The following is a 23174-nucleotide window of genomic DNA, read 5'->3' as shown; positions in this document are numbered from 1 at the left end:
GGTTAGGGAAAATCGAGGCCATTAGAATGAGGTGTAGTAAAATACTGCAGAAGCTTCCAGACCACTGTCCAAACATTGGAACTGATTAGGGGCCTCATGTATAAACGGTGCGTACGCACAGAAATGTTGCATAAGAACTTTTCCACGTTCAAATCGCGATGTATAAAACCTACACTTGGCGTAAAGCCACGCACTTTTCCACGGTACCTCATACCTTGTCGTACGCAAGTTCTCCGCTCGGTTTTGCAGACTGGCGGCGCCCAGCGTCAAAGCAGTGCTACTGTTCCTGTGTGGTTACATCTTATTTTCCTGACGCAGCTTTATAAATACACTGAAACTAACCGCATATTGTTTATTATTGTAACGCATCTGATTGTACTTGAACTTGTAACAATATAATGGTCCAGGGAACAGCCATAGTATTCTAAATACCATAACTGCTTTAGCGTTGTTACTCTCACTTCTCCTTCTTCTTTCAGCTCCTCCCGTTAGGAGTTGCCACAGTGAATCATCTTTTTCCATATTACTCTCACTGCACCACTCGGAGTATTTATATCACTGTATCTAAGTGTGAATCCCAGCAGCAGCTGATCGGAAAGAGAATTATCGGTATACAGCTTCAAGGACACGCTGTCTCAGCCACTGCAAAATGTTTTAAAGCCTTTTCTGTACGGATCTCGCGGTTCAGAAACAGTTTCATCCCAAGAACTTTAAATGCACTCAATCAATTGCACCTTGTAGAACTGTTTGTACTTATAAGTACAATCACCCCACTGTAAACATGCACTATAGTTATAATATCACACAACCTGAGGCACTTTATAAAGCATGTATTTACATATGATGACGATATAATTTTTAAGGTGAAATGCAGCAAAATATGTTTATTAAATTATACAGATAAAACTTTAACTTCATTTAAATAATCTATATTCTTCACTGGGAGTGTTGTGAAGGATAGAATAATTATAAACATGTACTACGATGATATTTCAATGTTCCTTTAACGTTTTGAAGAATCGGCGCTAAGCTTACAGATGGCTTAATTTCTATTACAGAGCTGATTGTGTGGTGATCGGTTACTTGGGGAAAGAAAAGCAAGGACTGCAGTGGCGGCTACGCCAATATATATTGAATATAAAACAGAAAGAGAAAATAACAACACAGCTAAAAGCAGCGACAAATTTCGGCAAAAGTTAAATGCTTGTGTCATGAGCACGAGGCGGCTATGCAGTGTCTGCAACGGACGTGGCCATCCACCGTGCATAAGCTACCTTACTGACATTGGCGGGCGAAGGGCCACCGATTCTTCCTCTGCCCAGTGCCACCACAAGCCTAGAGCCGCCCCTGAGTACTGCTGCAATAAATTATTTCATCGAAGTGAAACACATGTTTAATAACGTGCTTTAACTCCTATTATGAATAAAAATGATATCCCGTATACATCTCAGTATTTTAGTTATTCAGAGAGCTGTAATATCACGAATGTAATGGATTCTGTGTCCAGTTGGAGGAAGAGAGCCGGTTTAAGAAGCAAGTAGTGATTCACACACACAGAGCACATAGAAGATCAAATACAAAACAAAGCATGTAACGTGCTACTTTAATTACGATGTGATTTGAGAAACTAGTTAATTAAATGATTTTAAGATGAAGTTTATGATGTTCTACTTTAATGACAAAATAAGCTTAAAGATTAAAGTGGAAATGTTGAGATTGAAGTTAACATTTCGTGCTTTTTCCCCACTGTATGCCTTTTTTTCTCTGTACCCTAATAAGCTTTCATATGACACTCAGACAGTGGGCTACAACTCGCCTTTTCACGGCGACTTTGATATGTGACTTCTTTTTATTTCCGGCACTGTGCGATTTTGTGAACGTGAGCTTTCAAGTTTCTCCAACACGCTATGTCACTCGATCAACTTCCTTTTGTTGATTATACCACGGTTTATTTGAACAAATAGTATGTTTTTCCTTTGCCTCCACTTGGTATTCGCTGAAATTCTTATATTTTCCCTCATGCTTTTCCCATTGTCTTTTCACAGAAGAATTTGCATATTCAAAGAGGCGTAATTCTGGGAGGAGTTGGGGCGTTACATAAAGCGCGTGCACAAGCGTTACTTTTCACGCTGATCGGGATTTATGTAGCGGAAGAACGTGGAAGTTGGAGTACGCACAGATTCCTGCATCTGGATTTTTCTGTGCGTAAGCACATTTCGGCTTTTGTGCTTACGCCATGTTATAGTGCGAGTTCTACGCACGGCGTTATACATGAGGCCCCTGGTCTTTAAAGGCCAGTCTTGCCAGACCTCATGTAAACTTGAGATAAGAAACTGAGAAGGGGCAAAGGTTTTATCCAACCTGTATGAAGATGATCAACTGTGACATAAGGTCGTAGGAATTTGAGAGGCTTTTACAATTTGACTTGTTTTGGAGAATTTAGGTGAATAGGATTGCTACATTTGTTAAGATGAATGTCCTGTTTTCATCAAAATTGTTCTAATGTTGTAGTTGTTGTTTTGTATATTCTTGTCACTCACTCTCTTGTATGTTTAACCTATAATAAAGACATCCTTGGAGTTCACACTTTGCTTAGGAAAAGCTTAAGAGTGTCCTCATCTTCCAGGATTGCTACAACAACACTAGGTTCTGTTCTGTCTGTTACCTAAAGATTGGTTAAACAGCCATTCCCTCAATACCCACTGCAATAGTGGATATTTCACATTACAAGAAAAACACGCAGGGTTCACAGTTTACTAACCATACCACAAAAAAAAAATAAAATCAAATCAAAGAGCATTTAGCCAGCCTTATTATAAAGTAACAAATTTGTTTTGGAAGCAAAAGTCAATTCATACATTCATGCATTTTCACCAAAAAGCTAGCTCATTGATATGTAACCGGCTGAAACAAACATATCATTTAAACCATTGGGTAAAATAAGAAAATTAGCTGCACAGAAATACTAACCAAACCTTCTACCACAGGTGAATCCGAAAGCTTTGGATGCCTTTAAAGACTTAAATTATAAAAAAAAAAAAACAGTAGAACAAGTCCAGAATCAAATGAAAGCCTCCATCTTCAAGGGGAAATCGCCTAATTATCGCTTGCTGATAAACAGTTGCCTGGATAGTACACTGTAGCAGCACAACTTCTGTGTTACTTTATATAAAAATTTTAGGTGTCACCAGAGTTAGGGGTAAGTTGGTACAAAGTAATGCGTTACTGTATACTAATTGCATTTTCCAGTAATGAAGTAGCTTTTCAGTTTAAATTTTTGCAATCATATTACAGATGCTGACTTGATAAGAATTTCATTAGTTGCTTCACACATGCTTCTAATGTATGTAAAAAGTAATACGTAAATGTCTTGAAGGGCAGGCATTTCATTTCACATAACGTTCGAGAAGCTGAGTGTTGCTACCTGACCAGTGTCCCCTGCACGATTTGCATTGCTCATTTGTACCTGTTTTCACAAACAGTACTGAAGATGTGTATTATTTTACAACATTACAGTACAGCTCATTTTACTTTGGAGATTGCACTGAGGTCATGTTTGGCTTTATTAAATAAAAAAAAATCTTTTAGTATTACTTTGAAAGATAACAATTTGTCAGTTTAACAATGCATTAAAGGAATATGATTAATGAAGAGAATTTAATTCTACTTTAAGGACGACAGAACAAAGTGAACCACTGTGCATGTCCGGGAACTTTTATAATTAAATGTGTGATAGCTGTGGTAATAGTTTTGTTCAATGTGATCTTCAGCCTCTTGATTAAAGAGCTCACAAGGAATTATATTTTTAGAGGCAAAAAAGTCTCATCAAATGAAAACGCTATAAGCATCATGTGTTATCAAATTTAATGTCAAATCCCTACATGCATTGTGATATTTTTGTTTTATCTCTTTAACGATTCCATGAAAGTACAAGTACGTTAATTGCATCTTTCATTGTTAGTGACTCTAATTACCCTAAAGAAGTAAATAATTTCCTTTTGAGCTCCGCCTGTCTTTTTGTTGGTGCAAACAGCATCAAGACAGAAGACAGACCAGCATATTGATTGTGTTATACATTAAACACTGCAGGTAGCTAGCTGCTCCGGATCAATAAATGCATTCATCTGCTGGAGTCTACACTAGTTTGCTGACTCCGTGTTTGTAAGTGTTAAAGTCAGTTTCATTTTCAATTGCAAAAATATTTTTAATTTTTGTGAATTAAGGGCCACCACTTTCTGGTTCATATGTTTGAAATGGCACAGGCCTTATTTAAGTTCTTTTGTTTACATGTTTGACTAATGAATTTACATGAACTGTTTTTGGTTATTTCCACCTTAATAAAATACTAAAAAAAACATGCGGTGTCATTCTTATACTTTCTGATTAGTATATGGGTTTAGAGAGTGATGTAAAAGTATAACAAGTAGTAATAACATTACATTTTCCAGGAAGAACAAAAATCCCATTATAACTTGAGAGAAGTAATTATTAATTTGCATTGGATTATATTTTTGAAGCAGTTACACTATCTCTACTTTTCAACTGGAAAAATCTTATATTTAGGGAATAAAAAGTTACAATACCTGTCCGGGTTTAGCATCCTCACAAATGGATGCTTCATATGGTGTAGCCAGCTCTGGTGGGTTATCGTTCACATCCAGAATTCGAATACTGACAGAACTTCTTGACGCTTGTGATGGATTGTCTGTAAAGACAACAAGAATTAAATTCACTTACAAAAAGTCAAATAGTTATAATTGCAAAATTATTCAAAATCCTTTTTAAAATGAGTAATATCCCAATATGAACAAATCATGGATGCAGGTTTATTGATCACCATGTGTAAATAACATTTCATATCTCAGTGTTTTAAGTGCAGCCATTCACCCAAAAATAGGCTTCCTTATGTGCTTTACACTTTCGTACTTTTTTAAATAACAGTCCACTTACACATGATTTGAACCGGTTTATCTGGTTTTTACAGAAAATGTAATTGATTTTATTCTTTAAAGTAAGTACAAGTCAAACATACAGTACCATAACTTATTGAAATCACATTAAACACCAGCAACACTCTGAAACGAGAACAAAACATAAGTACATTTTTTTTTTTTTTTCCTCCAGCCGTCTGGAGTTTTTTTTGTTTTTTCTGTCCCCCCTGGCCATTGAACCTTACTCTTATTCGATGTTAATGTTGATTTATTTTGTTTTATAATTGTGTCTTTCATTTTTCTATTCTTTAATATGTAAAGCACTTTGAGCTACTGTTTGTATGAAAATGTGCTATATATGTATATATAATAAATGTTGTTGTTGTTGTAAATACCCAATATTAAAATCTGAAAATCAGACTAATCTTTCATTAAGCCAAAATCTAAATCTCGAATTCAAAATCAAAGGAATGTTGGCAAAATGTTCTAATACCAAAAAAACCAATAACTATAGCAACCAACATTTTTTTGAAGGACTAGCCATCAAATTTGGATAATGAAGAAGTGTCAGCACTGATTTTTTAGCCCTGTGACCTGGTTACGCACTCTTAAAAATAATGGTTCTTCAATGGAACTTTACTGTTCTTTACTGGATTGTGTGGTTAATCGTAGCTCCATTGCTTGACACCAAAACATTTTATTCTGGGAAGTGTTTTTTACATATGAAGATGGTTCTTTGCACTTTGTAAAACTTCCTAATATGTAGAAGGAAAAAAATATCATGACCCATTGATATTTAACAAATCTGTTGCCATCTGTTCATGATTATTTATGTGTGGAATAGAGGTTCTTTCTGAAACCATCATGTAGATGGGTTTTTTGGGAACCAAAAAATGGTTCCCTTATCGGTATCGATCTGTTCTGGCACTTTTATTTTTAAGAGTGTGATGCATTGCATTTCCAGGTCATTGAAACAAGCTACCACAAAATGGCAACAATTGAAATTAACAAAACGGTGCCAGGAAATGATATCAAAATGAAGACTAAACAAGAATATTGTTAGGAATAGATTCAGGGTCCCAAAAATCATTAAGACTGAATAATCAACTAAAAAATGATCCTCAAAATACAATCACAGTAAAGCAGATATCTTCCCTCTTTGTTCACAATTAGGTGTTATTCCACATTCATATTGGAGTGTTTGGGTCCAGAAAGATATATGAAATATACCATTTTGAAATGACTAAGAAACCCAAAACCCAGTTTTTTGGGAAATGTCAGGAAATTGGTGTGCCTAGAATAAACCCCCCACGGACACACTCCATATAGGCAGGTGGCCTAAGAGTGTCAATACATGTGTCAGCTCTAAAAGTGTGTTGCCCTACTTCCAAAAAAGGAAATTCCTCATCTCCTGTCTTCATGCAGAACAGAGTTTTCGATATATTGCTAAGGTATGTACAGGATGACGACCAACATTGGACAGCAATGAACAATAATAAAACAATATAAAAATGTTCTTGAAAATATCTCACATTACCCATGTTGTATAATCCTCATGTCAGATTGTCTAATCATATTCTCACTACTTCCCAGACACATATATTTTTACTAAAATATTGTTAAAACAACTATCTTCAGAAAACACACTTGTGAACGAAAATGGAACACTCTCAGTCGTGAGCAAGTATTGGAATTGTAGACTCACCTCCCATCATTACATTTATATATTCACAGCAGTGAGCCACAACTGGAGTATCTCGGGGTTATTTATCAGCACTTTGTGAAACTGCACAGGTGAATTGGCCTTCATCTTGTTAAACCTCCTCTGACATGCACAAGTCTGAGGTATATCTGAATCCTGATAATGTTTGCACTGGCTGTTCTTTAACTTTTACATTTTAGTTTTATACATCTCTCAGTGGCTGTTTTTGCTCCTATATGTGAAAGTGCAATGTTAACCCGTGACTAATCTGTTACTGAGCCATTGAAAGAGGTGAGGAGGGAGGAGGGTCTTCAATTCAAATGCATTTGCTGAGCACATTTAATTTTCATTCACGATATCCACTTTCTGGAAGTGTTTCTTTTAACAATATTTTAGTAAAAATAAATGTGTTTGGGTATTTATTGAGCATACAACTGGATGGCTTGATATGTGGATTATGCAACATAAATAATGTGAAATTGTTTCAATGGATGTGTCTGAAATTGTTTCCTGTTTTCCAGCGTTGGTCATCACAGACTTCTATTATATCAGACATTTTTTATCTCTGTCCTGCATAAAAAAATGAGTTTAACATTTTTTCTTAGCCATAACTACTCAGCCGTAAGTAACATATAAGTATTCTTTTAATGTTTAAAAATGTTTTTTTTAAAAAAAAAACCAAAAAACATCAAAAGGCACAGTCAAATACTACATATATAACCTCCGCACCTGATGTGAAAAATGACTTTATGATTTTGATGTACAGTATATTTTCTGGTCTTATATTTTGAGCTGTCATTATGTCCACAACAAATGGCTTACCGCTTTGGCCTGCATTATTGTAGGTGACATGGGTGAGTGCAGTCACAAATGACATAGTCCAGAAATGCTGCTTACACGGTTGATGTTGAAAAAGAAAAATTGTGTGAAAAACAAATCATTATATGAGAATGGTGTGTTTTCGGCTGTTAAACTAAGTCACTTTAAAATATATTAAATATTTTAAAAAGACCGCACAAATACATAAGATTTCTGAAATATGCGACAATAAAGTTTGACAAAACTGATTGATAAATTTGATTTTTCTCTTTAATAATTTATCATTTCCATTACATTTTAAATATCCAGAATTTCCAGTCTAACAGTATATTAGGAGTCCTATTTAATGTTTGCTGAATGTTTCTGTGTTAGCGGAAATATAATGCTTATTTTAAAATATTCAATTACAGATGAAAAATAACACATTATTATTTTGATTCTGTTGCTATTATTATGTGCTTGTGTTACATTTGCATTTTCAGCTTATGAATCAATAGGTTTTCTTAAAGTGTAAAAAAAAATGTTATAAAAAAATGCATCCCCTGGAAGGCATAGGAATAAATTTACTAATTAATATATGACCCTGTTGTTTCTTCCAAATATCATATTTGGGAATATTAAATTTTGTTTCTAGTCAAAATTAAAAACACAAACAGTCATATAATTTAAAAGAGCACATCTCAGCTAAAGTGTTTACACAGTAGAGCATTAGCCAGTTTCTGGGCACAGACTCACCCTCAGTGTATTCATTAACATTCATTAGCTTAGAGGCTGTCAATGTCTCTGATGTTTTAAGAGCATGTTTTCCCTTTTTATTTGTTTGTGTTATTTTTATTGTTTGAAAATAAAATCACACTTAGAAAATATGTGAGCAGAACAGTAATAAAACTAAAAATTATTTGTGCATATGTATGCTTTTGTTCATCCTAGGAACATATTTAACAATAATAAAATAAAACCTTTCTTTTCTTCTATCATTGTTGAAGTAGGTGGAAGTCACCTAAGAAAGACCAAATACAACTTTTGAGAATTGCATCCTACAAAATTTAACAACATTTAATTATTGGAAATCCATTTCTTGCAGAGGGTTGTGGATAAGAATCTATACAGAACAGTAGAAATGAATGTGCTATGAAAGGTGCAGTCATCCATTTTGTGAACCTCTTATTTGGTTTTGTAGTCAGGGAAAGTGTGAACTTCCAGCACTGAAGCCAACCATGAGTGGGATATTAGGCTACCAAAGTGCAGTATGATGTATGAAATTATTAAACTTCAACATTATGGTTTCATTTTTTTTCTCATTGGTGAATTGCAATTTGTAGAATCTCACCTTATTTTGAAGGTTGATTAAGGAAATTTAGCACTGAAGCATATGGTGCTTTGAAATAACTGCAGCTTTGTTAGCCAAATCACTACTTTACTTTTCCTGGATATTGCACTTGCAAGTTTGCCAAATGAAATGTACATTGTTTAGCCAATTATGCTCCTAAACTCCTAAAGGGCATGTTTTTAGATTTTTTTGTTCTTTGTTTTCTGGTTTAAACACAATATTTACAATGACAGAGTAAGTTGGGTACATTTATTGACTATACACATTTATGCAAAAATGTATGTAAAACTAGCCACAGTATCTGTCAAAGAGAAGTAACAGAATACATTTAAAAATATTTGATACTCTTACCCTATTTGTACTTTCAGCATTTCTCATACTTGGTATCCTACTGCATTTGAACCTCTCTTGCCTGGCACTTTGCCTGTTGAGCATATTCCAGTAAAGCCTGCTTCTAATACTGTCATTTTTATGCACCTTGCTCTCCTCCTATGCAATTTTTGACAATTACCTATGGTACACAGGCCCCCATTACCTGCTGAGAAAGCATAATTTGCATTCTATACGTCCTGCCTTTGAAGGCGTAGATTAGATTAGATTATCTATACTAATAAAAGGCAAAGCCCTCACTGACTGACTGACTCACTCATCACTAATTCTCCAACTTCCCGTGTAGGTAGAAGGCTGAAATTTGGCAGGCTCTTTCCTTACATGTTACTTATAAAAGTTAAGCAGGTTTCATTTTGAAATTTTACGTGTAACAGTCATAACTGAATCCTACTTACATACATATATACGTCCATAGCCTGCAGCTCGATCACCGTGTGAGGCGGCGTTGCGTCCCCCATCCCCACGCCTCCCATGTAGTTGGCTGCCTGCCTATATTGTGTGCCACATCCCAAAGCCTCCCATGTAATTGGCTGCCTGCCTATATAAGGCCATCCGTCGCTCCGGTCTCTTCATTCCCTTCCTTGCTTCTCCACGGTATTTACGTCTCCCTGCTGATAACTGCAGCATTTTTATTTAATCCACGGCTTCTCTGTTGTTTTATTGTTCATTTATTATGATTATAGTTATTGTGTAGGTATTTTAGACTTAGTTTACTGTTCAGGTACCCATTTCCTTTATCGTTCCAACTGTACTCCCATTAACATGTCTATCGAGGTGATCACCATTGTGATGTATGGCTGGCTGTTCATCCCGGCCAATACCCCCACGCCGCCAGGTGGAGCCCTCCCTGCAGTATGGAGTGGCCCCGAAGACCAGCAGGGCATTATGGACATTGGAGTCTTTATTCACTGCCCTGCTGGATACCATGGGGGCCGCCAGGAGTCGCTGCAGGGACGCTCAGAGACTATTTGCCTTACGCCCTGGAAGTTCGTCATAGTCACATGGACAAAGAGAATGAAACGATGTGCTTCCTGGGTGAAGAAAAAAAAGGATTTTTATCTGACCTGGAAGTGTTCCAGGTCACATGGACAGAGAGGGTGAAACGCTTCCGGGTCAAGGAATATAAAGGACTGTGAGAAATCCCAGATGGACGAGCTGAGTTGGGAGGCAGGGTGGCTAAGCATCTGGGAGTTTGGAGGTTTGGTTATTGTGTATTATTATTATTGGAGAACTGTGGAGAAGAGCGTGCTTTGTGCACTTTATTATTATAATAAATAATTATTTGGGACTTTTATCTGGTTTCTGACGTGTGATCTGAGGGTACAAGGGTGCGAGAAAGCCCTAAACTGTCACACCATCGATCAAAGAACTGTCACTTACCGAGTGGTTTCCATGCACGGAGATGCCGCCTGCATTTCCCATTCTCTGTGTTACATATTGCACGGCCATATCAGGCTCACTCTTGATATCTGGAGGAACATTGTGTCTTATGTATTGAATGACTGGGACAGGTTCAAGGTGTGGACTGATGACGGTACAGGAGATAATTATACTACACAGGAGCACCATAAGAGTGAAATGCTTAAGCCCTTCACCTATGGTTCTGCATGTGAGTTGATGGCTGCCGCTGAATTGTTCAGTTGTCGCTTTCAAGTGTACCGAAATGGCCAAATATTTTACACCTTTGGAGAACCACCAATGCCTCTTAAACATTTTAGATTCACAGGTGACGATTTCAGTAGTGGACACTTTGATGTTTATGAATGTTTCAACTCTCAAAAGCTGAATGCGAAGTTATCGATGAAACCGGTTGTATGATTACAACGCTTGACAGATGCCGAATGTCACTTCAACACAACAAGTCCTGCAAATACTAACGTAATTGAAAAAAAACATGAAACTCAAACCGATTATGACAGCAGCAATCCAAACTGTGAGAAAACAGTAAAAAGGAGGCATGTCAGACATCGTAGTACATTTTCTGATGCAGCTAGACAGAAACATCTTTGTGACGCTGCCGCCAAATACTCGCAGAAAAATGTACAAGTTCATAGACACGCTGTCACTAAATACTCGCAGGCAAATCCACAAGTTAATAGAGACGCTGTCGCTAAATACTCGCAGGCAAATCCACAAGTTAATAGACACGCTGCCGCTAAATATTCGCAGGCAAATCCACACATTAATAGAGCTTCTTTTTCTAGGCACGATCCCAATAATGAAAAGCTGATTGTGGATTTGCTGACCAAACAGTACACATTGGATCCATGGATGTTCACTGTGAGAATTGTCAAGCTCATAGGTGGAAATGCGAGTCTCCTGGTTTATGCTGTAACCGTGGTAAAATCTCTCTCACTCCTTTAAATAAGCTTCCTGACTTCCTTGAGGGCCTGTTAAATGGCAAACATCCTCAAATTGAGCATTTCTTGAACAACATTCGAAAGTACAACTGCGCATTTCAAATTACATCATTTGGTGAAGACGCAGTGCACTATCCGGTAGAGTTTCTCCACACTTTGAATCCTCCAGGCACTCCTGAGCATCATCTAATTTTGAAGGTTGGGGCACCAATAATGTTACTGAGAAACTTACAGCCACCAAAACTTTGTAACGGCACGAGACTTCAAGTCACGTGTCTGCAAAAGAATCTAATTGAGGCAACTATTTTTACTGGCAGTGGCTCAGGGGAGAGAGTTTTTATTCCTCGCATCCCCGTTATACCCTCTGATCTCCCATTTTAATTCAAATGCTCCAATTTCCAGTAAGGCTCTGTTTCGCGATGACAATTAATAAGTCTCAGGGACGGATCCTACAAAAGGTTGCCATTGATTTGAGGCAAGATTGCTTTTCACATGGCCAACTGTACGTTGCATGCTCAAGAGTAAGCTTGGTCATATTACAACCGGAGGGCCGAACTCACAATGTGGTATACAAAGAGATCCTTAACAAATATTTATTGGTATATTTTCCCTCAGTTTAAAAAGGTTTACTTTTCTTCTTAATAAAAAATTTAAGGCAGTACTTCGCCACTGCGAAGCGCGGGTATTTTGCTAGTTTATTTGTAAAAGCACATTTAAAACAAAAGAGTTTGCGCCAAAGTGCTGTACAAAGAAGCATTAGAATAAACACAATGCAAATAATCATACAGAAGCAGATCAGTAAGACAACCAATTATAACATCCACCACAACCCCATTATACACTTTGAAAAGCAGAAGAAAACAAATAAGTCTTACGATGACTTTTAAAAACCTCGATAGAGGATGAAAACTTGATGTGAAAAGTGTGGGAGCCTTTTCTTCCCCTTATGTTTCTCAACCTCTCTTGCCTAGCACTTCCTCATTCGATCATGTCACCAAAGGCAAAGTGACCAATCAGACTGCTCGGAGGGACCAGACAAACACACACACACAAGCAGACAGTAATGTTTTATTATATAGTAGATCACATGCACATGATTGGCCTGTCTTTTCCAGGGATATAAATGGAACATGGGAATGAGCTGAAGGTCGCGCAGTGATTCAATTGTCCTTTACTTCCGCATATATCCCTCAACTAATCAGAAGACACCCCATGCCATCCAAGCCCCACATTTATTTCCATCTCTTCCAGTGTCACCAGCACATAAACGGTACACATGCAAACATTCACTGTCAACAGACTGACGCAGTATTATATTTTATCCAGGGTTTGTTCCCTGATTTAAGCATTTTTTCCTTTTTCTTCACACTTTGTTGTTTCTGAATTATTGTTTTCAATGTGTTCTTTGTCATTTTGTACATTTTGTTAATGTTGTTTAGTATTATTTAGTATTTACACTATGTCACACATAAGCGAGTAGGAGAAACTTAAAGGGCCTGAGTAATAGTAATCCTATTGAGTTAGATTATGTATATATATATTACACTAAACAAATTTTGAAAGTTGGAGACTAAATGTCTTTCATAAATCCAGTTTTGGTTGTGTGATATTTTTGAAAGAAGTACTTGCTTAATTTTTCCTGGGAATGCATTCTTTTAGAACTGTAGCTTATAATTTGACCCTATACATATTCTTTCCTAGTAATTGTGGTCAAGCTATACAGTCAAGATAAATATCAATAAGACAGAATATATTTAATTTGCTTTAAAATGCAGCTTTCACTCATTTTATACATTACAGTATATGATATATACATACATGCAGCCAAAAGAAATCTATGGAACAGCACAATTGTCTTTCAGTTCTTCAGGGTGGTCTTGTATGTCCACCTTCAAAGAAGTCAGAGGTATACAGGATTGGATGACAGTAAATTCCGTCTGTCCATTTCAAACAGACTTCTACTTTCAGTAACATTTAACACTTCTTTCATGCTTTATGTTTTCTGAATGCCTGACACTAATGTAATTTTGGGAAAAAATCATTACATATCTCTGGGATAGCCTTTGATTTAAAATCAATAAAATTATCAGTGGTATTTGGTGTACTGGCAGATGGAATTAATGTGTCTAATAAGAAATTGGTTGTAATATCTTATACAACACTACTGAATGTAAATGCAAAAGTATGCTTAAGAAGGCCTTGTAATGATCAGATGTCCCATCCAGTAGAGGCTCCAGCCCCCAAACCAATCATGAATTACAGGTTTAAGAATGTTATTTTTATGTACAGTTGCTAACCCAGCCACAGGGGATGCACAAACCAGTGTGTTTGTTCATGCCGGTCCCAAGCCCAGATAAATGGGGAGGGTAACGTCAGGAAGGGGCATCCGGTGTAAAATTTTGCCAAATGAATATGCGGACAACAATACAAATTTTCATACTGGATCGGTTGAGCCCCAGGTTAACAATGACCGCCACCAGTACTGTTAGCCAACAGGGTGCTGGCTGAAATTGGGCAATTGTTGGCTGAAGATAAAGGAGACGAAGAGGGGGGAGATGTGTCTGGAGGCAGGTGGAGAGGAAAAAGGTAAAGAGAGTGGAATTGAGGGTAGGAACTTTGAATGTTGGCAATGAAACTGGTAAGGGGAGAGAGTTAGCAGATATGATGGAGAGGAGAAGGGTTGATATATTGTGCGTACAAGAGATTAAATGGAGTAAGGCCAGGTGGATTGGAGGTGGATCCAAATTGTTCTATCATGGTGTGGATAGGAGGAGAAATGGAGTAGGGGTTATTCTGATGGATCTGTATGTCAAGAATGTTTTGGAGTACAGAGTATGTCAGACAGAGTAATGATTATGAAGCTGGAAATTGGAGGTGTGATGATGAATTTTGTTAGTGCATATGCACAACAGGTTGGGTGTGCAAAGGGTGAGAAAGAAGATTTTTGGAGTGAGTTGAATGAAGTGCTGAACAGTGTACCCAAGGGACAGAAAGTGGAGATTGGTGCAGATTTCAATCAACATGTTGGTGAAGGCAAAAGAAGAGATGAGGAGGTGATGGGTAGGTATGGTGTTAAGGAGAGGAATGAAGAAGGTCAGAGGATAGTAGACTTTGCCAAAAGGATGGACGTTGCTGTGGTGAATACGTGATTTAAGAAGAGGAAGGAATATAGGGTTGAGTACAAGAGTGGAGGAAGATGCACACAAGTAGTTTACATCCTACGCAGAAGAGTTAATCTGAAGGAGATTGAAGTCTGCAAAGTGGTGGCAGGGGGAAGTGTAATTAAGCATCATAGGATGGTTGTCTGTAGGATGACGTTGAAGATCAAGAAGAGGAAGAGAGTGAGGGCAGAGCCAAGGATCAAATGGTGGAAGTTGAAAAAGGAAGACTGCAAGGTTGAGTTTAGGGAGGAGGTGAGACAAGCATTGGGGAGCAGTGAACAGTTACCAGACAGCTGGGAAACTACAGCAGATGTAGTAAAGGTGACAGCAAGAAGGGTGCTTGGCGTAACATCTGGAAAGAGGAAGGAGGAAAAGGAAACCTGGGGGTGGAATAAGGAAGTACAGGAGAGTATACACAGGAAGAGGATGGTAAAGAAGAAGTCGGATAGTCAGAGAGATGCAGAAAGTAGACAAGAGTACAAGGAGATAAGGTGCAAGGTGAAGAGAGAGGTGGCGAAGGCTGTACCACCACCACCTAATCAATGATGTTCCTACATTGATGGATTAAAGGCCAGAAGTCCACATGACCATCATCATCAAGTCCTTCCATGAGAACCCTAAATAGAATGAATACTGATCATTTATGTTAGGTAGAATGCCCAGAGGGGGCTGGGCGGTCTCATGGTCTGGAACCCCTGCATATTTTATTTTTGCTCCAGCCATCTGTAGTTTTTTTGTTTTTTTCTGTCCTCCCTGGCCATCGGACCTTACTTTTATTCTATGTAATGAGTTTTGTCTTATTTTAATTCTTATTTATTTTGTCTTTTTTCTATTTTTTCACCATGTAAAGCACTTTGAGATACATTATTTGTATGAAAATGTGCTGTATAAATAAATGTTGTTGTTGCTGTTGTAAAGAAAAGGCGTATGATGAGTTGTATGAGAGGTTGGATACTAAGGAGGGAGAAAAGGACATTTACCAATTGGTTAGACAGAGGGAACAAGCTGAGAAAGATGTGCAGCAGGTTAGGGTAATAAAGGATAAAGATGGAAACTTACTCACAAGCGAGGAGAGTGTGTTGAGCAGATGGAAGGAGTACTTTGAGAGGTGTTTAGGAGAGACGGCAGTGGAGTTTTTAACCAGATTCTTTAATTGAATCTTGGAAAGTAAGAGGATGCCTGAGGAGTGGAGAAGAACTGTACTGGTACTGATATTTAAGAAAAAGGGGGATGTGCAGGACTGTAGTAACTACAGGGGGATAAAATTGATGAGCCACAGCATGAGGTTATGGGAAAGAGTAGTGGAAGCTAGGTTAAGAAGTGAAATGATGATTAGTGAGCAGCAGTATGGTTTCATACCAAGTAAAAGCACCAAAGATACCATGTTTGCTCTGAGGTTGTTGATGGAGAAGTATAGAGAAGGCCAGAAGCAGTTACATTGCTTCTTTGTGGACCTGAAGAAAGCATATGACAGGGTACCTCAAGAGGAGTTGTGGTATTATATGAGGAAGTCGGGAGTGGCAGAGAAGTATGTAAGAGTTGTACAGGATATGTACGAGGGAAGTGTGACTGTGGTGAGGTTTGCGGTAGGAGTGATGGATGCATTCAACGTGGAGGTTGGATTACATCAGGGATCAGCTCTGAGCCCTTACTTATTTGCAATGGTGATGGACAGGTTGACAGACGAGATTAGACAGGAGTCCCCGTGGACTATAATGTTTGCTGATGAGAATGTGATCTGTAGCGATAGTAGGGAGCAGATTGAGGAGACCCTGGAGAGGTGGAGATATGTTCTAGAGAGGAGAGAAATAAAGGTCAGTAGGAACAAGACAAAAAATGTGTGTAAATGAGAGTGAGGTCAGTGGAATGGTGAGGATGCAAGGAGTAGAGTTGGCGAAGGTGGATGAGTTTAAATACTTGGGATCAACAGTACAGAGTAATGGGGATTGTGGAAGAGAGGTGAAAAAGAGAGTTCAGGCAGGGTGGAATGGGTTGAGAAGGGCGTCAGGGTGTCAGACGGATATCAGCAAGAGTGAAAGGGAAGGTCTACAGGACCGTAGTGAGACCAGCTATGTTATATGGTTTGGAGACAGAGGCACTGAACAGAAGGCAGGAGACAGAGCTGGAGGTGGCAGAGTTAAAGATGCTAAGATTAGCACTGGGTGTGACAAGGATGGATATGATTAGAAATTAGTACATTAGATGATAAGCTCAAGTTGGACAGTTAGGAGACAAAGTCAGAGAGGCGAGATTGCGCTGCTTTGGGCATATGCAGAGGAGAAATACTGAATATCTTGGGAGAAGGATGCTAAGGATAGAGCTGCCAGGCAAGAGAAAAAGAGGAAGGCCTAAGAGAAGGTGTATGGATGTGGTAAGAGAGGACATTCAGGTGATGGTGTAACAGATCAAGATGCGTGGGACAGAAAGATATGGAAGAAGATGATCCGCTGTGGCAACCCCTAACGGGAGTAGCCGAAAGAAGAAGAAGAAAAAGATTTTTATTTACAGCTGTTATTGTACCTAGAAATACATCCTAATGTATTTCCTGTAGACTTTTCTATACTAAATAATGAGTTAATATATTTTGTCATTTTGCTTCTCAGTTTGATATTGGTTTTCATTGACTGTTTTCAAAACGTGTTTCACTTATTTGCTCGTCTAGATTTTCTGGTCTAATGAACTTTATGTAAAGAATGTGTTTGTGAACATCTGTATTCTTTAAAAAAAAATCTGAAAGCTACTCAAAATGTGCATTACGGATGGTTGCCAACCCTGAGTGCATTACCTACAAATCAAATGAAGTGACATGTCAGCTAGAAAGGGAATGTGAAGAGAATTATGGAGAACAGCACACCTAAAGTACAAGTACTAACAGTGCTGTTCATTTACTGTATATATTTGGATATCACTTCAATTTATGGGTGAAACTGTGCTGTCTGCTGAACCCAAAACAATTTAATACAATAGAAAAAGCCAAGTTGTAATTATAAAAATATTTTTAATTAGACAATTACAAAAACAACTTTGAATGGATACACACAACTACATTAAACACCATTAAGTTATCCATGCATCTGTTTTCTAAATCTTGTTCAGACAAAGCAGGGTGTGGAACCTGAGCCAATGCTGGTAAAAACCAACCATGAAATGGATGCCAGGCTACTGTTTTGTCTTGTTGGAGTAATATATTACTCTACTTTCCCCTTTTGTATTATTAATATGTAGCCTTTGTCAGAATGCCTCAAATCTCACAGATTTACCACTGTTTATAAGGTATTGTACCATATAACTTCTCCCCACCTTCCCTTCTACATTTATAACCTCAGGCAATTAGGTGAAGACAAGCAGGAGTTAAGTTACAATTTAAATAATGTATTATTGATAATATTTATAATTAATAACAATAAGCAAAGTACAAGTGAATACTGACAACCATACAACCGGATAAATGCTAATGTGTAGTTTCAAGCGGCACACAAAGTTGTTATTTACTTTAAATGTCTCTGGTTAAGTCCTCATTTGTGGTCAGCTTTCTTCAGAACTGGCCGCATACCTGTCTCAATATGGCTGCCGGGCTGTGCTCTTCATTGTGTTGTCCTTTTCAGTGCATGGAGTGTGAGATGATCTTTCATAAGTTTGGTAAGAGAGGGAGGGGTAAAGCAAGCAAATTTGTAGGTTTTCTGTATAACCCCTACAGCCAACGAGGCATCATGGTACTTAAAGGCTTCTGATACAACCCAATTCCAAACAGCCATACTTCAGACCAATGGGGCAGAGAATACCTTCCCACCTGCCCCCAAAACCATGTGTTGAGGTGAAGCTTGCCAGCTAGGCAGTCTGGCTTTCCTGTGGGGGTTGACTGAGACTCCAGCAGAGAAACATTTGCCAAACTTGTTTGAGGCACTTACCACAACCCGGTCATAAAATTCACTATCCTGACTTAGCCCTAGCGGGTAAACATGAATGCTTCTTAGTAATGAAATACTAATAGTACATTGCTTTGACTAAATTACAAATAAAGATATACAAAAAATTTATCAACTTGTATGCAAAATTTCACACCACAATAGCTGCCAAAGAACACACTCACTCACTCTCAAGTTCTAACACCATACACCCCTCTCAATCAGTCATCTATATATGCACATATTTTTATTTATATATGCACGTCTTTTTATATATGCAAATATTTTCTTATAAGTTAATTAACTATTATTATTAGTATTTAATAAATAGCTGTTTTTAGTGTTATGGATTTGCTTAGATTAACACTGCTGCCTTTCAGTCTAAATCACAGTCCAACCATTTCTATGCCTACAAAGGCCTTTTCTTATCCTCTTCCCTTCCCAGCTACCAAACATTTCCAAACACAGAGAAAAAGACTGACAATGCTGGTCAGATTTTATGCTTGGTCACTAGCAAATAGTGGATGTGCCCTTCAGAAAAAAAGCCAGGCCTCCAAATTCAGTTTATTTTTTTTTAACTGTAATTCCATTTATAACCCTGCTGTGTGATACCCAATGTACAAATACAAAAAGCAGAATGCACACTGGTCAAACTGGTGGCAACAGAACTCCTATAATAAAAGTGTGGGTAGACTGCTGAAAGGGGCAGTATGCCCTGCTGTAAGGTGGCTTTCCTAAAGACAGAATAGAAAGGGGTACCAGCACAAGTAAGAGAGCTGTGGCCTGAACAGAACCATAGACTATTTTCATTTAAGGGGAGATGAACCATCAGCTCTCAATATACTATAGCCTCTAAACAACTGTTGGGTAGATGCGGTGGTAGCACATTTTGCTTGCTGTCATGATTAGTTAGAATCATAAATAAAGTCAGGTACAAAGACTGGGAGATGATAGTTGTTTTGGTCACACATATTTGCTTAGGAGCATTTTCAAGGAATTAAGCATTCATTACTTTTGGACGAGAGGGAACGCTGTCATCTAACCACCTCTCTTTTTTTTTCTCCGCAGCTCTGAAGGATAAGTACCAGAGGATCCCTGACCATGCCCCCAAAGTCTTCCAGAAACTCCACCTTTGGGCCGCTAACCAGAAGCAGACATTTATTAAAAGGCCTGCTTGAGAGAGAAACAAAGCTTCTCTATGCCAGCATACGTGAATACCTGAGATAGTACTGCTACATAATTTTTATAATTCAATTTCCTATGCCGATATTAAGAGTTTACCAGGTGGGTAACCCAACCATTGAACTCTTGCTCATCTTATTCTTTGACAAGACACACAAAAGGATGGTGAAAATAAACTGGGAAAGCAAATGATCATGCATCAAAAGCCAAAATGTTCTTAGAAAATCTAGTGAACAGCTTACACTGTAACAAATGAGTTGCTTCCTAACTAAATAATTATTTCAGCAAAATGACATTATTTTCTTTGTATTTTATCCAAAAGCTGGGACATTGCACATGCATACTTTTTCTATATGAAAAAATGTGGTAAAGGATTGGAACGAATGCATGGCCTAGTTAATAAGATTGGTATCTGAACTGAGACTTACATATTGTATGATGACTGTGTGCAAGTCTACTAAGCTATCTGTGGTCCAGTTGTACAAATGTATTAAACAAAATAACTCTTTTTGTAAAGTCAATCTGTGATGGTATTTTTATTTATTTATTTATTTATTTATTTTTTTGCTGTCAAAGGTGTTGTAATTCCTGTATTACTTATAACTTGCAAAAGCTAATTAATATTTAAAATATTAGATCTGTTTAAGTGGATCTATCAGTCAACTCTGGCTTTCATTCACACCAAATTCTTAACCAGATGACAAGTCATGGCATGGTATGGATAACCAGTGTCACACACAAGCAAATGGGAGGCAGCTAGATGGACCAAAAGAAGGTAACTCCATGCCAGGTCATTGGGTGGCTGGGTGCAGTAAACCTTTCTCTTTTATCTCTGCAGACCAGACATTCTGCCTGATTCTGACAATGTCACTTCCAGTTCCGGACCCAAGCACTCACCTTCAGTTCCGGCCCCCACGATGATGTCACTTCTGCTTTAAAAGCAAGACAACCTCTACTTGTATTTCAGTTCTGTTTTGGACTCAAATCTGTACACAACTGTGCAACATATTTGCCTTTTTGCAGCCAGGAATAAGTATACGGGTGGCTGCCCCAAACCTTTTTCGTGTGTCAAGGCTATTCATTTCACACCAGCCTTATTACAGTGGATTCAGGAAGCATTCAGACCTTTCCACTTTCTGCACACTTTATTATGTTATAGATTTAATTGTAAATGGATCTTCTATTCGTCCTTCCCTCAATTCACTCTCCCTGTCCCAGTACTGAGAAATACCCCCATAGAATGATGCTGCCACCATATGCAGTGCCTGGTCTTTTTCAGACATAGTGCTTGAAGTTCTGCCCAAAAAAAGTTCAGTTTTTCCCTCATCAGTCCTGAGAATCATTTCCCTCATTCTCTCAGAGGACTAAATTGGCCCCTGATGTGTCTGTGTGTGTGTCTGTTTTTGGGTGTGTTCAACCTATAATGGACTGGTGCTCTATCTAGGAACTATTATTACCTTATTCCTAACGCTTGCTGGGAAAGCCTCCATCTTCCTTGTGACCCTGCTGTGTATAAGCAGGTTTAGATAGATAGATAGATAGATAGATAGATAGATAGATAGATAGATAGATAGATAGATAGATAGATAGATAGATAGATAGATAGATAGATAGATAGACTTGATGATAGCCTCATAAAAGTTTAAATGTCATGTAAATATGTTGGAAGTCAACAATATTATTGTAGCTGTGGTGATGAGGGTGATGATGTGCATCTGTGAGTGGTATCTGAGACAGACTGACACTCCATCCAGGACTGATTTCTGCTTTGGGTCCAGGGCTGCCACAGAGGCCTCCAGTCTTCTATGACCCTCAAATGGATTAAATGGTTTTAAAAATGTTATGTTAATGTGATATGTTGTTGTTATAACAAATCACACAAATATAAGTATTTGATTGTAACATAGAGGGGAAAATTACACCTAAGGTTTTATTTGCAAGCTGGTTAGCCTGTTTATTGCTTCTTTTTTGAGAAATATTACAGGAAGATTACAGTAGTATTGTATGCATAATGAAAATGATCTACTACACCTTTAGAATCTGCATCGAGTAATGCAGTGCTTGATGCTTGTCCACTTTTACTGAAATAATACATTTTCATGCATATTAAGATGATTTTGTGCCTTATATACGTTGTCATTTGTCATTTCGTGTGCTGAAAAGAGTAATGGTCCTGGAAGAAAAAAAATAGAGACTAGCTACATAATGCTTTATCGTCTTTTCTATATACTCTTATTTCATTTTGCATGGAAAATTGCTTTCTTCTTTAAATTCTCCAGAGTTTAACAAAGTTGAATTTTTCTTTATTACTTTGATTGAGACCTCTACAGCCGACTTGCTCTCATTACCTTTTTATTGTCTTGTCGCATCTAGTAATATATTTTTGTAATATCAGTATATTGAGGGGCCAGTGCAGCACTATATTTATCTTAAACTAACATCCCCTGCTCCTCAAATACTTGACATATACTTAATCACAAATATTCAGTTCACATTTCTGTTCATCCTATCAGCTCAAAAGTGTTTATTAGTCATATGCTTGAAACCAGCAGCATGTCATTTAAAATGCTCTTTCTGATTTATTCACAGTTTACACTTTAAAGGTTTTTTTCACCTAGAATTACTTTTCAATTAGCAATGTCTTTTGTACTGATGGATAAATGTTACTATAAGCAGCCTCCATTATGCTGAATGCCCAAAGCTAGAGGCACAGTTACCAGACTCCTATTCTGGAGGGCTGCACAGGCTGCAGCCTTTCTTTCTGGCCACTTTCCTAATTTTTAACCAGTTGTAGCTAATAGAATCAACTCTTTTTATGCTTATTTTAATTGACTTGCTTTTTAAGGTGTAAAATAGCTCAGATTGCTTACTTGTTTCCAGTAGCTAAACCATAATGAAATGCATAGCGAGACAACAGATGACCAGGTAACTTGATCCAATTTCCACCTATTTCAGTAAAACATTTAAAAAGAAAATAATGAAGGTCTGTGAACTATTGATCTATTCTGGGCAATAAGACATGGAGATGGTGCTCTCAGAGAAAAGAAAATCCTGGTGTGGCATAATTAGAGCAATGACAATCTTTAAAATGACAGCGAGAATTATGTTTGGTATTTTTCAGGTTGAGGATAACCATGGTATATATTTGTACTGACTGTAATGGATGGTAGCAAGTTAATTTGAGATGGAACCAGAAGATGGATCATAAAAACAAAACATGTTTGTAACCAGGAGAGTAGGAATCAAATAAAGAAAAACCAGGACATGGAATAAAATTGTACATTGAGAACAGTAGCAAGATAGTCAGTAACCAGATTATTTGGCATAGCCAACATCAAAATGCAAGACACAAATCAAAAATAAAGAAAGCAAAAGAATTAGTACCTAAAGATAT

General features: G+C 37.6%; 1 protein-coding gene across 1 annotated transcript in view; it reads right to left on the bottom strand.

The window, feature by feature from the left end:
- LOC120514797 (cadherin-22-like) overlaps positions 1-23174 on the bottom strand; it is a 1212176-nt gene that overhangs the window by 178206 nt on the left and 1010796 nt on the right. Inside the window, exon 10 of the mRNA XM_039735358.1 lies at positions 4584-4705. Within this exon, the coding sequence (XP_039591292.1) occupies positions 4584-4705 (122 nt within the window). The remainder of the gene's footprint in view (positions 1-4583; positions 4706-23174) is intronic.

This window comes from Polypterus senegalus, chromosome 14, assembly GCF_016835505.1.
Source record: "Polypterus senegalus isolate Bchr_013 chromosome 14, ASM1683550v1, whole genome shotgun sequence".
NCBI lineage: Eukaryota > Metazoa > Chordata > Cladistia > Polypteriformes > Polypteridae > Polypterus > Polypterus senegalus.
The sequence above is the reverse complement of the archived record's forward strand: the minus strand, read 5'-3'. Positions and strand labels throughout refer to the sequence as shown.